Source organism: Primulina tabacum, chromosome 9 (assembly GCF_025594145.1).
Source record: "Primulina tabacum isolate GXHZ01 chromosome 9, ASM2559414v2, whole genome shotgun sequence".
Taxonomy (NCBI): domain Eukaryota; kingdom Viridiplantae; phylum Streptophyta; class Magnoliopsida; order Lamiales; family Gesneriaceae; genus Primulina; species Primulina tabacum.
This window is the reverse complement of record NC_134558.1, coordinates 28,444,438-28,461,366: the sequence shown is the minus strand read 5'-3', so window position 1 is coordinate 28,461,366 and position 16,929 is coordinate 28,444,438. Positions and strand designations below refer to the sequence as shown.

Below are 16,929 nucleotides of genomic sequence, written 5' to 3'. Positions count from 1 at the left end.
AAATATAGTCGTGCTGGAATAACTACGAGTTTTGGAAAAATGATTGGATATTTACGATGTTGAGATAATTTTCTGGAATTAATTGGTGAATTATTGGACCTTCATAGTCATGACTCATATATTTTGTTGAACTGTTGAATCGAATGATTCACATATATTTACAGTTGTTATATGGCAAAAACTTGTGTGAAACGGTCTCACATGTCGTATTTTGTGAGACAGATATCTTAATTGGGTCATCCATGAAAAAGTATTACTTTTTATTGTGAATATCGATTGGATTTACCCGTCTCACTGATAAAGATTCGTGAGACCGTCTCACAAGCGACCTACTCTTGTTATATTTTGTTTGAGTTGTACTATAACTTCAAATTTAGTCAAGTGTTAAGTCCTAAATTAATGTAAGTTTGTATAAGTTATTGTTTAACCAAAGTCTTTTAGTGAGTTCTTCCTTAGTGGAAGAAGACGAGATGTAGAAGAATTAATTCTTCGAACTTTCATAAAATCTCTTGTGTTTCTTATTTTTCTGTATTTATTATTTCCGGTTTGTGTTGCTAAATGCTTATTATTTGATTGTTTGTACATAAATTGTTAACAAAAATTATTATCAAACACATTTTTAGAGTTTAGTTGTTTTGAAGAGTTTTAAGTTCTGTCAAATACTATATAAATTTTAAAAAAATTGAACTTATTGTATTAAAATTGAAATTTGATGAGATAAACATACGGAGACAATTATATCAATCTAAGTTTTTCCTACAAAATTAGAAATGGTTAATATGAACCACATGTCGATTTTATGTTTTGCATGCCGCGCGCATATGCGCGCCCAAGCCCCGCGCATATGCGCCTGAAGTTCTATCCGAAAGATTAGCTGCTGGACTGCTCGCGCATATGAGCGCACATAAGTCGCGCATATGCGCGAGACCTACTGTCTCGGCATTTCAATACTCGCGCATATGCGCGCCTTCAGCCGCGCATATGCGCCAACTTCTCTGCTATTCTCGCGCATATGCGCCCATTCATGTCGCGCATATGCGCCAACTCTTTTGGACTTCTCCCTTGGCTTCTCGTATGGCTCGCGCATATGCGCGCACACTTCTCGCGAATATGCGCAAGGTCTTCTGCCACTCACGCGCATATGCGCGGATCCTCGCCGCGCATATGCGCGAGGTGTTCTGTCCTCGCACATATTCCGTGTTTTCTTTCGTCTTTTCGGTCTAATTCTTCCCGTCTATAATCACATCAATTATCGCAAATCATTTCGGATTAACAGGATAAATTTCTCGGGCCTTACACCCTAGTTGGACCTTAAACTCAAAATCTTGTCAAAGTTTTTTTGATTAATTTATTAATAATGATTGCATGAGTCTTTAAAACATAATATATACCGCATTAAATGTATATCTTTACAATATGGCCGCATTTGATATATAACATATAAATTATATACATAAAAATGTCACTGAAGAATAAGTATATTAACATATATGTATGTAATAATCCTGAAATTTTATGATCACATCGGAGGCGGTGCGCAGTCAACGGAAGATGAAGATGGAGCTGAAGCTGAAGCTGAAGAAACGGGAGCAGATGCGGCTGCCGCTGCGCCAGAGCTCAGAAGTTGGAACATGGAACGCCTTGTATTTAACTGTTGAGCCTTGCATAAATCTGGTAAAAACACTCCTGTTGAAGAAATGTCAACTCATGTTGCGATATTATGGAGTAGTAAAAGTTTATACAACAGATTCTTGAATGATGCTTCAATATTTTCAATTGTTTTCTCGTATAATGCACCGGTTCTTAGATCTTCGTCATTTGTAATTCTATTTATTTTTCATGGATATTGAATTGAGATAAATGAAGGGTTTAAACTTATGTGATGTTTCAAAGGAATAAAGAGTTCAAATAAAATATAAAAATAAAAGCAACTCTCACCTTCTGCTAAAGCCAAATTGTAGTATAGATCAACAATATTAGGGCAGTGCTGGTAACACTGTTGGGAACATAGCTGAGTGGTGAAACGAGTCTCAAGGAGAGCATCTGATGAGATGCCGACAGAGGATTTGTCAACTCCACACGCTCTCACACATTCATCACTCTCTATGTATTCATCCATTCTATTCGCCATCACTTGTGATGTCTTGCATTGGTATGCCACAGCCCCATCATTTGACTCGAATGTCTCGAGCAAGCAACGGTAGCCTGAGAAGGCGACTGAGAATGAGCACTCTCCAACCGGCAATTGTTCGCAAACTAGTTCTCCTGCACACACATATTTACAAAAAATTATATACGTAATATCATGTCGCGATGTTGTTGTAGAAAATAACCATATAATAGAACATAGGGACGAGAATTAGTACCAAGAGTTCCTTGAAGGAAGAGTAAGAAGACGACGAAAGCGAGCATTTTTGCTATTTTAGTGCTGATGTTTAGCTTTCAACAGCCCGAGAAGATATGATTTACTGGGAAAAGGAGCTTATTTGGTTGTATAGTGAAAAGGGAAGAAGGTGTTTGTTTATATAGGTGAGAAAGCTTGGGAAAATGACAATTTATGAGCATTCTTTGGGAAGGAAATGTGTCGCAATGAAATCGAATACGTTTCTTGTTAGTAAGAATGATAACTTGTTTTGTTCGCACAAAATACATTAGATTTCATTATTTGGGATTCTTAGTTATTTGTCTTTGAGAAATGACCCTCACCGATAAATTCTCTTTTTAAAAAATAAAAAACTTATAAAATATACTTGTAATTTTTTTAAATATTGTAAATTTGGTTTTCTAAATTCTATTTAGAGAGATGTATCTTATAAACTTTGAAAGGTGGAAAATTTTTTAACGAGATCACAGCCGTTTCAAAAATACTTTGGGTCATCCCAACTTAATTTTTTATATATATATTTTCTAAAAGGCCAAATTATCCCTACAAATTTTATTAAATCCCAAATATACTCAACCAAAGTAAATAATAAAATATTTCAAAATGTCTAATAAGATTTATTTTCATTATCTTTATAGCATTAGCCTCATTTCTTTTATTGTAATTATGATAATAAAAAAAAATAATAATTCAACATCTTTTCTCCTATAAACATAGAAAAATTGCAACCCAAGTTGGCCCATCCAAAGAACGCATAGAACACAGATCCATTGCCCAAAATTTCATGTTATAGATGTTGGCAAATAAATCTTCAACTTCTAGCAAATCAAACAGTCACACTGGAACTAAAGAAGTCAGAAAAACTACAAATCTTACAAACACTGTTGACTGAGGCCAATACATTAATACATTATTGTATCTTTGTCCGAGAAAGGGTACTAAAGGAAGAGTACCATGGAAACTGATCCGGCCAAACTAAAAAAAATAGTCTTAGGCAGCTTGCAAAACTGGGTTTGAGGCACTTTCTCCTGTTTTCTTCGATTTCGCAATGTATCTCCAACAGCGTTTGTGGACGCCACTTATTTTCTTGGGAGCATCAGCAGGTATGCCTGAAATTTTGTCGATATAGACAACTAGAAGTCATAATTTTTCATTCCACTGGATTGGATAATGATATTCATTCATTAATTCACAAACAAAATGTTTCTTCGTAAAACTAATGCGTGGTAACTTTAGTGATGGAATTTATAAACAGGTTCGGCAAAGAAGCAGTGGACAAGGAGGAAACCATCTAGTTTACATATTTCATATTGGCTCTGAAACAAATCATGGAGTGACAAGTTTGGATGGATTCAACACCTGGCTATGGATCATAGGCTGGAGTTCTTTGCACCTGGAACAAATAGACTGAAGTTTACCTATGATGATATTGATTTGATTGAGAAGACCTATGGTTTCTGCCTGTTAGGTTATTTCATTAGTGGAAGACCACCAACAAGTGCTTTACTCAAGCTTGTTCGAAGATGGGGGAAGGATATTAAGTTCCAAACACATGAGAGTGGTTGGATTGTTTTACGTTTCCTCCCTCGAATGTCAGGGATATGATACTTAGCGGTGGACCATACTTGGTTTTTGGCTATCACTTGTTCCTTAAAGAGGCTATCACTTGTTCCTTAAAGAGATGTCAAGATGCTTTCGGTTAGGGAGGAAGATTTGAATTCAGTTCCGTCTTGGGTACAGATTCATGGATTACCCCCGAATTGTTGGAATCACTTCATTCTCAGCAACATCTCATCTGAAATTGGCACCCTGATTCATATGGACAGTAGACTTGCTCACTCATGGCCGCAAAAGAGTGAAATTTGCTCGAGTGTTGATAGAGATTAATGAAGCTACTACAAGAGTACATGAGCTTCAAGTGGAGCTGCCCACTGGCACAGTGAATGTTAAGTTTGTTTACGAACAAGACATCAAATTTTGCAGAGATTGTCGTAAGGTGGGATATGATAGCACCTGCTGCCCCAACTCAACAAATGGCAATCATGTAGCAGGTACCAGTAAAGACCCTCCACCAAGGAACAGATTACGATCAAAGAGTGTAGTTTGGAGACGGGATAGATCGTGTGGCAGATCGAGATTGGTTAGTACTCACAGACATGCACCTCCTCGACCTGATACTGTGAATCGGTTGGACATTAATGCAGGCTGTGGAAAAGAACAGCACACCAAATCGAATTCTATTGATGCTACTGAGAATGTATCAAAGGATTGCGGGCAGCCGGAAATTTCAGTTGAAGATTTACAGAAACAGATTGATAAAGGGAAGAAGGTTATTGAGGCTTGGGGATGATGCCACAAAAACCAATGTTGATGAGGAGCTGTTTACTGAAGTGCTGAATAAGAAAAATAAGAAAAAGACTAAGGCGAAGAAAAAGAAAATAGAAGGGGGGAAAGAGCAAAAAGACATAAAGCTATCCAAGTTCCTTGAGGACATCGGTGATTCAAATTCATGTGACATTGAATATAGATTAGAGGGGCACTCGGACGACGAGAGCAGATACGTAGGCAATGAAGGAAAGGGGCGGCAACCCAAAATTGCCTCCGGGTGTCCATGAAGATTGCATGTTGGAATATTAGGGGCCTCCACAAGCCCCTAAAGCAACGGAGTGTCCAAGGAATTATGAGCACCAATAAGATTGATTTGGAATTCTTGAGTCTAAGTTTGATGAAAGAGCACTTCAACACATGACGAGAATAAGATTCCAAGTTATGCAAGTATCTCATAATTTATGTCTTCTAATAATGGTCGTATTATTTTGATTTGGAATCAGATTACAGTTGGGCTAAATATTTTGTGCATGAATGAGCAGTCTATCCACGTTCGAGTGGAATGTTTAAGAAATAATGTCATCTTATGTGCATCATTTATATATGGACTTAACACTATCGTGCAAAGGCCAGTATTTTGGGATGATTTGCAGTATGTTGGTGTGCAATGTAAGTTACCTTGGTTGCTCCTAGGGAATTTTAACAATGTTTTGTGGCAAGATGAGAAAATGGGTGGGATGCCAGTCAAAAACTACGAGGTTCAGGACTTTGTGAATTGCGTCGCCTCGCTGGATTTGTTGGATTTACGGTTTTTGGGTTGTTACTACACTTGGATAAGTCCAACAGTTCGAAGTAAACTAGACCGTGCTCTTGTGAATCCCATATGGATGAATTGTGTAGCAGAATTTCTTGCTCCTGGTTGTACTTCAGACCATACTTTGATCATTGTATCCTTGCTGGATAACCGACTTATGAATAAGAAGCCGTTCAAATTCTTGAACATGCGGAGCACTTACTGAAGATTTTTTGGATATAGCGGAGAAGAATTGGCAGTTTCATGGACATGGGACCTGGCAATATAGACTGAAGCAATTGTTCAAACGTATTAAACGACCACTCTCAGCCTTGAATCGCAAGCAGTTTAGCGGCAACTCTGTTCGAGCGGAGGCAACGAGAAAGCGACTAGAATCTTTGCAATTGTCGATATTATCTAATGGGATTATGGCTGATGGATATAAAGAATTCAGGAGGTCTACAGAACTGTTGTTAGAAGCTGAGAGATCGTTCATTGCACAAAAGACTAAGTGTAATTAGCTGAAACAAGGGGATAGATTTTCTAACTTCTTCCACGACCTCATCAAGCGTAATACCAAGAGGAACTCTTTGATCGCTATTCGGAAACAAGATGGCACTACCACATTTGACTCGACTGAGATCAATGATCAGTTTCTTCAGTTCAACAAGGGACTCCTGGGATGCAAAGTTGATAGGGAGTGTGTGCAAACTGACATCATTAGCGAGGGCCAACGCGTTTCAGAATGCTACTGGCACCAACTTACAGATACTGTTACTATGGAGGAGGTTAATGGAGCATTGTTTGACATTGATAATGATAAAGCTCCAGGTTCTGATGGATTTGGGTCCTTTTCTTTAAATCTGCTTGGAATATAGTAGGGTATGATGTTTTTGCAGCAGTTCAGGAATTCTTTGTTAGTGGGTGTATGTTGAAACAATGGAATCACTCCATTATTGCATTGATGCCCAAGTCTGTGGATGCATCCTCTGTTAATGATTTCAGACCAATCTCTTGTTGTACGGTCTTCTACAAAATCATTTCTAAAGTCTTGGTTGAGAGATTGAGGAGAGTTGTCGGAGGGTTAGTTGATGAGGCACAAGCAGCATTCATTCAAGGTCGTTCCATTGTTGAAAATATTCATCTAGCCCAATAACTACTCCGAAAGTATCCTCGCAAACGTGGTTCCCCACGGTGCACATTGAAGGTGGATATTCTGAAAGCCTATGACACAGTGGACTGTGACTTCCTGCAAGAGGTTTTTACATTGTTGAGTATAAGGAGTCTTCAGACGAGGCACATACAGCTGGACTTATTTTTTAGTATGTTGACAAGTGTGTTGATCAAGTAGGAACTCATAATGTTGTTCAGATTGTAACAGACAATGCCACTCATATTGTTAATCTCATGCTTGAAAGTATTGGCAAGCTTCCAAGATTTAAAAAGATTATCTACCAAGCCAAGTCTTTTACAATTTTCATTTATGCTCATCATAAGACTTTGTCATTAATGAGAAGTTTTACGAAGAAAATAGACATAGTCCGGTATCAAACTTCCTAACATTGCAAAGTTTGATTGAGAAAAATCTAGTTTAAGGGCCATGTTTACAATGGTCAAAGACAAACAAAGGGAAATTGGCTTACTCTACTGTGATGAGCATGAGTTTTTGGAATGGTGTGACACTTTGTTTGAAAATATTTTGCTCTTTTGGTAAGAGTTCTTCGATTGGTTGACGGAGATAGAAAGCCATCCATGGGGTTTCTATATGGGGAGCTTCTTCGAGCTAAAGAAGATATCAAAGTGGCCCTGAACAATGTCGAATCAAATTATCAACCTATCACAGTGATTATTGAGTCAAAAATGAAGGATAGACTTGATACACCATTGCATACCACAGCCTTTTTGTTGAGTCCCTACTTTTACTACAAAGATAGTTCTATTGCTCTTTATGGAGAGGTCACGGCAGGGATTTTTGAATGCATGGAAGTTTTGCATGCCGATGAGATTAAACTACAAGATACAATTAATAATAAGGAATTTGCAAAATATAGAGATAAGACTGGGTTATTTGGGAAAGCATTGGCTGCAAAAGCATGTGAAAAAAATGACGATACATTTGATCCATGTGCATGGTACGGTGCTCACACACCCAACTTGCTACGAGTGGCATTGAGGATTCTTTCATTAACTACAAGTTCATCTGGGTGTGAAAGAAATTGGAGTGCATTTGGAAGAATAAGTTTAAACTTTAATTAAAATAAATTATTACTTTTTAAAGTGTATGTACATATTCCTAATTATACTAATTATTTTCTCGGTTTTTTTTTTAGATTCATACAAAGAAAAGAAATAGGTTGGCTGTCCATAGGTTGAACAATCTAGTATTTGTCCAATTTAATGCTAGATTGTTTAACAAGCAAAAAAGAGAGAAAGAAAGAAACGTCGACGTCCTTCTTGAAAAAGATGCTTCAAATGCACAAGGTTGGATTGTGGATGGTGGGGAAGAAAATGAAGTTGAACCAGGTTCAGGGCTCACTTGGCAATTAGTTGATGAAGCAACAGGGGCAGATGAAAATCTTCAACCCCGAAGAAGCTCTAGAGTTAGAGAACTTCACGAGGATAATTTTAAATCTGAAGAAGAAGATGATGATCTAAATGATATTGATTTTGTGTCCGATGAAGAACAAGCTGTTGAAAATTTCGGAGAATAAGAAGTGGAGTAAATTTGTGATGACACATTAAGACTATTTTATTGTGAATTTTGGAAGAAATCTGAATTCTTTCTTAATTTATTGAGATGACACATTAGACTGTGTTGGGAATATTTTGAACGTATTTTAAATTTGATGTTATTGTGTTAAAGTTCTAGTATATGATTTATTATGTTTTGATATCGTAAAATCCGATTAAAGGTGCCTAGGCTAGGCGCTAGGCTGGCGCCCGACTAACGCCTAGCGAATTTTATAACATTGGTTTATATTAATTAAATATCATCATTGCGTTTTTCCTCTTCTTCGGATGCAAAATCATTCTCGTGAATTTTTCTCACTCTAGATAACAGATGAAGATGAAGATGAAGATAAGATGAAGTTTGATATGTTATGACAAGCCAACAAATCACATTTCTTGTTAGACTTTGGTTTAGGACTTATAAAAATATTACCTTTCATTTTTTTTAAATTTGATTTTTAATTTAAAATAAAAGACAAAAAAACTTTAAAAAAATAAATAAATAAATAAAATAAAAGCCCTAACAACTTAGGCCGCCTAGGCGGTCTTGGCTGGCCGACTAGCCCATTTCTAGCCGATTGGCCGCTGCCTACTGCCGCCTAAGCCGATTTTTAGAACAGTGCTTCTGGTTCAGTACGTTGTGATCTACATAATTTTCTGAACCTTTAAAATAATCTACATTTTAACTTGTTTAGACTTGAGCACCAAAGTTCATGTTTCCATTTGTAACCACTAGATGGGAATTGAATAAATAGGCATCTAAACATATCAACATACTTAACACATTTCCATTTCAGGTTTAATTACATCCATAAATCATCTAGGAATCCTTCTCTGCATACCATATTCGTGTTTAACTCTCCAACATCGTTTGGTGTGACAGATAACTATTTTCCTAAATCCACTTACCCTATTTTGTGTAAATGAGGGGACTTAAAGAATAACTCAAACCAATTGAACCAAGATATCTAATATTGCAAAGATTATTGTATGGCCTGCACGGCAGTTCAATGGCAATATAACATTAAATGGGAGAAAATAAATCTAATATTGTTTTATCCTTTATCTATTTCCTTATGAAACCCCCAATTCATCCTTTCATACATGAATTTCAGAAAATATCTTCCACCAAACTGCATCAATTGTCATCTCAAAGGCAAATTGTCGAACATTAGCAACATTTAAGGATACTAAGTTACTTCATTATTTCAATTTTGGCCAAAACTAAAAACAGTGTGATCACGTTTACAGGCTGGGGTAGCCATAATCCTCAATGCAAGCATTTTGTAGTGGCAAGACCCCAATCTATGAGAGTTTAAACATTAGAATCCTGAAATAAAATTTTATGAGAAGAAAAACAAATAATCATTTACATTTTGCAGCTAACATAGTGCCTTTTACAGTCGCCAACAAAAAAGATCGTTGCAGAGATATAAATGAATGGAAAACACTTTATTTTAGAGCCCTTAATCTTGTAAACATAAAAAATGATTATTCTATGGCAAAAGCCAACAGATTATTAGGGATCAAAAAATGCAGAAAGGTAAAATGAAAGAAAAAACACTGGATAAGTGAGTAATTATACAGTCCATAAAACAACTGCAAAATGATATACAATTTAATGAATTTATAAACACTATTTGGGAAAAGCCAGGGTGAACTTGGTGACAAAAAAGTCAAAAAAATTGGGGAGGTGAAAATACATTTTAGATATTGAAATAACTTTGGTTGCGGTGAAACTTGAAAAGTAAGAGGATCTCAATGTAACAAAACACAGGAAGATCAATTCGTTTGATTAATATTAGAAAGGGGACATGGGAGAAAATATCACACTACTCCAAATCCAAAACTATTTATTCTTTCCAACAGTGAGACTGATGCGAGGCTAAAAAAAAACTTAAAACCTCAATTGCATTATCCACATATGAGTCACATCCAGCAATAATCGGATCACTAAAAAAGAGTCTGTTAAATAGAATCACAAACCATTTCTCGTTTCAATATTGGCTGATTGCATCGTGCCATCACATTCACAAGTCAATTCACAAATACCGTATGAAATTATTAGGGTAAGTAGAGATAACATGGCTGTAAAATGAAACAGGTTTGAAGTGAATTTTTTATAATGTTTAAACCCTATCTCCATTTTTCACAGGCTCATCAAATTGTAGCAATGGTGATAGCATCTGATACACTCACTTGTACCTAATGGAACTTTTTACCAGTTAACAAACAGATACATAATCAGAATAACAAATACATAAAACCAACTAATTTGACATGTTTTCTTCTATTGATTATCGTAGACTCATCAAATACTTAAAACCTTAGTACAACTATACACTTTCCATAGCTTATGGCTGACAGAATCTGGTAAATGGACTTAGTGATAAAATAACTCATCCCAGTAACGAGATCCAACAAGAAATAAAGATATTGAGTTCAATCACGAGACAAGAAATAAACACTGATTTCATGCATTCCAAAATTTATGAGCAACCATAAAGCTCCACCTTTCTAGTTTCTACATTACATATAAACTCGATGCTGTTCCTTTGGACTTGGATGCTAGTTAATAAGTAAAATAAATATAAGAGCATATTCTTAACAGCCGAAATATCCAAATAATAATATTAATAATAACAGCGAAGATAGGGGGAAAAGGGGTCACCATCTTTGTGAGCAATCCCCCAAGCTTTTCCATGCCGTCCGTCCTGTGAAACACCCAAAATCATTAAACAACCTTCAATACAAAAATAATTCAAAATGCACCGATTACACAAAAGCCTAAATCCAGTCAAAGTTGAGACTTTATGAAAATAACTTGCATTTGAAATTTGAGGAACAACAAACGAAGAAAAGGAAGAATCTTCACTTTGTAAAGATTGATTTTTGTGATCTCGTAAGAGACGCTCGTCCAATGTGTCTTGGCCATGTGATAGCCAACACCCCAGTTGGGCAAGAACTGAGCCACCTCGAAGAAGTTTTTCTTCTTCCTGCGCTTCGGTTTCTTGGAAGCGGAGCCAGCCGATTCCGCCGCGGCGTTTCCTGCCGGGGTGGCGTTGCTCCAATTTCTGAGGAAGGTAAACGAGAATTTGCAAAGGGCCGACGCCTTCTCTAGTGCTGAGGACCCTCTGAGAGCAATCGCCATTTGAGGCTACTCCAAATTTTCAGCTCTAGTTGTTTTCTCTAGTTTTGTTTTTTTTCCAGCCCATTTTTGTTTAAAAGATTTTTAGGTTAATTTTTTCATTGTTGGATAGTTGAACTTAAAGACGACTTCCTTAAAATTAATTTAAAATTATGGCTCTTTTTTTGTTAAAATTATCGGGCTTAAATCAAAGAAATTTATTTCAATGAATGGAAATGTATAAATTAAGAATAAATTATTTTAATTTCGATCAGTCAAATTAAGCAATTTTTTAATTTATAATGTAAATTAATATTAGGGTACGTCTGGTTGGAAGATGAAATTATGAAATAATTAATAGAGAAATGATAAAAAGAATTATTGAATTAGAAATATAATATATAATGATAAAATAATATTATGTTTGGTATGATTGTTAAGAAGGGGATAATTTAAAATTTTTGATAAATTGACAAAATTGTCCATCCACATCGGCGTCGGTCGGCCGACGGCGGTTGTCGGCAGTTGGCGGCGGCGGCGTTGGTCGGCGGTGGTCGATGGCGGGAAATGGCGGTGAGTTTGGATATAGAAAAATGATGAAATTAGAAAATAAGTTGGATTAAGAGTTTGATAAATAATCCTAGGTTACTTTACTAGATTTTGTTTAAAAAAATGTATTAAATTAAACTATAATATAAGAATATAAATTAATAATTATATAATTGAAAATTTAATTTTTATATCAACTTTACTAGATTTGTCTTTTACATTTTTCTATATAAACCCATAAATAGTGAATGGATCCATTATTGTAAAATGAAATCAGTTCGGTTACCCTTTGTACGACGCTAAAATGGCGACTCAACATAAATAGAGATCCATATGATGGCCAAATATGAATTGATATGAAAGAAATACTAATTAAAGCTCCTCCAAATTCAACAATATATGTAAAATTGTCTGGAAATTTGGTAGTTGAGGTTACAACCCACTAATGTTGATACTCGGATACGATATCAACATCATTCTTCGTACTCAGCTTCTTCATCTTCATACCCATCTTCATCAGCTGTTGCGTCCTGATATTGTTGATACTCGGATACGAGATCGTTCATGTTGCTCTCTGCCTCGGTGAACTCCATTTCATCCATCCCCTCCCCTGTATACCAATGCAAGAAAGCTTTCCTCCTGAACATGGCAGTGAACTGCTCACTAACTCTCCGGAACATTTCTTGAATAGATGTCGAGTTCCCGATGAATGTCGAGGCCATCTTAAGCCCGGTTGGAGGGATGTCACAAACTGTTGACTTCACATTGTTTGGGATCCACTCGACAAAGTAGGATGAGTTCTTGTTCTGCACATTCAGCATCTGCTCGTCTACTTCTTTTGTGCTCATCTTTCCACGGAACATAGCCGAGGCAGTCAAATACCGGCCATGACGGGGATCTGCAGCACACATCATGTTTTTGGAGTCCCACATTTGTTGAGTTAGTTCAGGGACTGTGAGAGCCCGGTATTGCTGAGAGCCACGGGAGGTGAGTGGAGCAAATCCCACCATGAAAAAGTGCAGACGTGGGAATGGGATGAGATTGACAGCAAGTTTACGCAGGTCAGAGTTGAGCTGACCAGGGAATCTGAGGCAACAGGTGACTCCGGACATAGTTGCGGATATCAAGTGGTTCAAATCACCAACTGTTGTCACACAAAAACAGAGCACAAAATGATTACAATGATATAAATTTATCACATACATGGAAATCCTTTTAACTCAGTCAATTTGTGATGGAAACAAATGACAGGAGCTTTTGCAAATCAATTGATATGTGTTCATCACACAAAGCATGCTCACAATTAACTGACCGATATTGAACCTTTCAAATTACATGAGAAATATCTATCAATCATTCAATCGATATAGGAGACTTACAGCTAGGAGTAGACAGTTTAAGAGTTCTGAAGCAAATGTCGTAAAGGGCCTCATTATCAAGAACCATGCACTCATCTGCATTCTCAACTAGCTGATGAACCGATAACGTGGCGTTGTAAGGTTCGACCACAGTATCCGACACCTTGGGAGATGGGAACACGGAAAAGGTGAGCATCATCCTATCCGGATACTCCTCCCTTATCTTTGAAATCAAAAGGGTGCCCATTCCAGAACCTGTACCTCCACCCAATGAATGGCAGACCTGGAACCCTGCATTCCAAACACCACAGACAAGAGCATCAAATTATTGCTAGTTTTTTTTCCCTTTTTCAAACATTAGCAAGATATTAATGCATTGCATAAAAAAATTGCATTGATGAAATATTATCGATGAAGAAAGATTGATGAATAAACGACAATTGTTGGAGCACGCACAGAGGCATTTATTCAAACTTGTAACAATCAAAAGGATATATGACACCAAAATCAATAAAAGAAACGGAAAAAGATCCTGGATCTGAAGAGTTGATAACACGAACATCACCTAAACATATACACGAATTAGGGGACAAAACTGAAAATGCATAATCGCAAATACCTTGCAAGCAATCGCAATTCTCCGCTTCTTTCCTGACAACATCAAGAACCGAATCAATCAACTCGGCACCCTCGGTATAATGCCCTTTAGCCCAGTTGTTCCCAGCCCCAGATTGCCCGAACACGAAATTATCTGGCCTGAAAATCTGGCCATACGTGCCCGACCGAATGCTATCCATGGTCCCCGGCTCCAGATCCATGAGCACGGCACGAGGGACAAACCTGCCGCAACTGGCCTCATTGTAGTACACGTTCACCCTCTCTATCTGCAGATCTGAATCTCCCTTGTAATGTCCCGTCGAATCGATGCCATGCTCGGCGCAAACAACTTCCCAAAACTTGGCCCCAATCTGGTTGCCGCACTGACCACCCTGGATGTGAAGGATCTCACGCATTTTCACAGCAGAATGGGAGCAGAAACAGAGAGGCGAAGAGGGATTGGTGGGGAATAGAGAGGAAAATCGGAAGATGGGGGAGAGAGATCTGAATACGTATTTGTGGTTTGTATGTACGTATATGTAGAGCGAGAGATGGGGGAGGAACCAACGGCTATTGTTTGAAGTTTGAATTTTGAAATTTGAATGATGGGAATGCGATTGGCGGAGTCCTAGGTTCATTGCTAACAGCTAGATTTGACAGACTGTCAATAAATTTAAGATTTAGTGATAAAATCAGTGGTGGAATTTTGTTTTAAAATAGTCTTATTGGGGGAAATTATTTAATAATATTTTTATTGATTTCAAATATGTTTCTAAATATTTTGTTTTAAAATAGTCTTATTGGAAGTAAATTAGTCACAACTTTCTAGTTTTAATAAATAAATAAATTTTAATTTTTAAAATTCATTTTACAATATTTTTTAAAATAAAGTGATAAAATAATCAGAACGGATATTGTGTGTGTTTTAAGCATCTTAGGGCACTCACAGTAGTGGGTATTGTGGGTGACATGTCATCCAAATATTTTTCACCACCAAATATTCACAATTGTGTTCTCTTTATTTGTATGCCAACTGAATAACCGGTTATTCATATTTTTTTTTTCATTTTTTAATATCTTTTAATTAAACTTTCTAATTTTAATAATCATTTTAATATTTCAAAAATATTCAAAAATATTTTTAATATTTTTTAAATATTCGAATAAAAATTACATATTAAATAATAGATGAAATTAATTAAAGTGGTAAAATAATTTTTTATAAAATTGTAAGTTATTTTATTTAAATGAAAATAAACTATTAATTAAAGTGACAGTGAGACCAATAAATATTTGGTTGGTGTAATATTTGATTGTGAAATTTGAGATATTTGAATAAGTGAAATATTTGATTGATGATGTGGATCATGGGACCTACAAATATTTGGAGAAAATATTTTTACTATTGTGGATGGCCTTATAATTATTATAAGCTATCAACTCATAAAGATGATTTGATATACAAAATGACACTAAAATTTCTTCCAATTGTACTATTGCATAATATTTTTCATGTAATTTTAAATGTAGATGATATATGCAACTTCTCCCTACTTTTTCCCTATACCTATATATTTCTTTTCTATTTTTTTTATAAATTTTCTAAAAATTATTTCTTTATCTTAATAATTACATTATTTGAACACGTGGAATCACGTACAACAATAAACCGATGCTTGTTTGAAAAAAGAAGATAGTGAATCGATGCTAAATGATTTTTTTGGCTCATGCCAAAATCACAATTGAAGTATCATGCATTAATAACATAATATTTTTTCCAAAATTTGTGATTTTTCACAATAAACTTGATTTTTCTTTATCTTAATAATTACATTATTTGAACACTTGGAATCACGTACAACAGTAAACCGATGCGTGTTTGAAAAAAAAAGACAGTGAACCGATGCTAAATGAGTTTTTCGGCGCCTGCCAAATCACAATTGATGTATCATGTGTTAATAACATAATATATTTTCCAAAATTTGTGACTTAAGTTAACAATAAACTTATTTTCTCGTAATATCACGAGTTAGTCTATATTATATCATGAGTGTTACTCCCCTTATTTTAATATAATTAGATCACGAAGCTCCCTCACATTTTTATTGAAGTTAACATATATGTTGATGGATCGCTTTTGACACATGCGAGGGTGCTTCAAACTTAATATTTTCAATGAGCTGTAATAGCTCGTGTTCTAAGAATGTAAACATCGATGAATTAAATCGAGTTTGGTTTTAAACCAAGTGGAAAATACTCGAAGTAATCCTTCGTTAAGAAAGCTGATCAGTTTAAAAGTCTTTTAACTTGTGTAAACTAATTAACTAATATAAGGGGGATCGGTTCTTGCATATATCAGTTTAGTTATGATGAGAACTGAACTGATAACAGATTGAACTGATCAAATCAGTTTGAAAATAATAGTTAAACAGTTAAATATACAAGATATGTTTATGGATGTTTGGAGACTTCAACTGCTCCTACGTCACCCCTTCTACCACCTCGGGTAGGTTCTACAAGAAAGTTGATTTATAGAATGCCTTGTACAAACTCACTCAGCTTAGGACTTACCCTACTGCTAACTGAACTCCTAGCCTAGACTGAAGGCAACACCTTCCAGCCAATATTTTTTTAACGTCTACGTGTTAAAGACTACTAACACATTGTTTAATGTCTTTGTGTGAAGACTCATTCAGCTACTCAATAAGCTCAACTCTCTGTTTTTATGTGAATGATGGTGTGTGCGTGTGTGAGAACTTAACTATGAATACAATACGAAAGTGTTTTCACACACTGAGAGAATTGTGCTTCTAATCTAAGCTGATGACACTTTGAAGTGTTCCTTCAAATCTGGGTAATTGTTTTTTGTAAGCTAATATGCGTTGAGCATGCCCTTCTCTTTTGATTTTCACACTTATATATTTTTCATACACTTGTTTATTGATGATCTTGGTCTGGTATTTATAGAGGCAATGACACAGTACACCAAGACTCATCAAACATGTTCGTTGCAATTTGAATCTGTTCCTCGAAATATGTATGTACTTTCCGACAGCCATTCTGG

General features: G+C 36.0%; 3 protein-coding genes across 4 annotated transcripts; all 3 read right to left on the bottom strand.

Moving 5' to 3' along the window:
- Positions 1-1,434: 1,434 nt before the first annotated feature.
- LOC142504639 (uncharacterized) lies at positions 1,435-2,587 on the bottom strand. The gene is made up of 3 exons (XM_075617511.1): positions 2,367-2,587; positions 1,939-2,265; positions 1,435-1,686 (listed from the first exon to the last, which is right to left on the bottom strand). The coding sequence occupies exons 1-3, from the start codon at positions 2,410-2,412 to the stop codon at positions 1,520-1,522; spliced, it is 540 nt and encodes a 179-aa protein (XP_075473626.1). The 5' UTR covers positions 2,413-2,587; the 3' UTR covers positions 1,435-1,519.
- A 566-nt stretch (positions 2,588-3,153) lies between these two features.
- On the bottom strand, positions 3,154-11,469 carry LOC142555111 (uncharacterized). Of its 2 annotated transcripts, none has more exons than XM_075665781.1 (3): positions 11,110-11,467; positions 10,906-10,948; positions 3,154-3,492 (listed from the first exon to the last, which is right to left on the bottom strand). In XM_075665781.1, exons 1-3 carry the CDS (start codon positions 11,383-11,385, stop codon positions 3,374-3,376), a joined length of 438 nt encoding a protein of 145 aa, XP_075521896.1. In that variant the 5' UTR covers positions 11,386-11,467; the 3' UTR covers positions 3,154-3,373. The 2 variants fall into 2 exon arrangements, with proteins under 2 accessions (XP_075521896.1, XP_075521897.1); XM_075665782.1 differs by lacking the exon at positions 3,154-3,492 and adding an exon at positions 9,281-9,564 and having other exon boundaries at positions 11,110-11,469.
- A 753-nt stretch (positions 11,470-12,222) lies between these two features.
- LOC142555110 (tubulin beta-2 chain-like) lies at positions 12,223-14,428 on the bottom strand. Its single transcript, XM_075665780.1, has 3 exons — positions 13,888-14,428; positions 13,290-13,559; positions 12,223-13,054 (listed from the first exon to the last, which is right to left on the bottom strand). Exons 1-3 carry the CDS (start codon positions 14,279-14,281, stop codon positions 12,384-12,386), a joined length of 1,335 nt encoding a protein of 444 aa, XP_075521895.1. The 5' UTR covers positions 14,282-14,428; the 3' UTR covers positions 12,223-12,383.
- Positions 14,429-16,929: the final 2,501 nt, after the last annotated feature.

What these genes read in the sequence shown, in the direction of transcription:
- LOC142504639 (XM_075617511.1), bottom strand. Translation starts at nt 2,412, where the DNA reads ATGCTCGCTTTCGTCGTCTTCTTACTCTTCCTTCAAGGAACTCTTG. An exon ending in CTTCCTTCAAGGAACTCTTG is followed by an intron (nt 2,266 to 2,366) that starts GTACTAATTCTC and finishes ATGTGTGTGCAG; the next exon opens with GAGAACTAGTTTGCGAACAA. An exon ending in CAATTTGGCTTTAGCAGAAG is followed by an intron (nt 1,687 to 1,938) that starts GTGAGAGTTGCT and finishes TTTCTTCAACAG; the next exon opens with GAGTGTTTTTACCAGATTTA.
- LOC142555110 (XM_075665780.1), bottom strand. Translation starts at nt 14,281, where the DNA reads ATGCGTGAGATCCTTCACATCCAGGGTGGTCAGTGCGGCAACCAGATT. An exon ending in GAATTGCGATTGCTTGCAAG is followed by an intron (nt 13,560 to 13,887) that starts GTATTTGCGATT and finishes TTTGGAATGCAG; the next exon opens with GGTTCCAGGTCTGCCATTCA. An exon ending in TAAACTGTCTACTCCTAGCT is followed by an intron (nt 13,055 to 13,289) that starts GTAAGTCTCCTA and finishes GTGTGACAACAG; the next exon opens with TTGGTGATTTGAACCACTTG.
- LOC142555111 (XM_075665781.1), bottom strand. Translation starts at nt 11,385, where the DNA reads ATGGCGATTGCTCTCAGAGGGTCCTCAGCACTAGAGAAGGCGTCGGCC. An exon ending in CAAAAATCAATCTTTACAAA is followed by an intron (nt 10,949 to 11,109) that starts GTGAAGATTCTT and finishes GGTGTTTCACAG; the next exon opens with GACGGACGGCATGGAAAAGC. An exon ending in GGGGATTGCTCACAAAGATG is followed by an intron (nt 3,493 to 10,905) that starts GTGACCCCTTTT and finishes ACAAAATTTCAG; the next exon opens with GCATACCTGCTGATGCTCCC.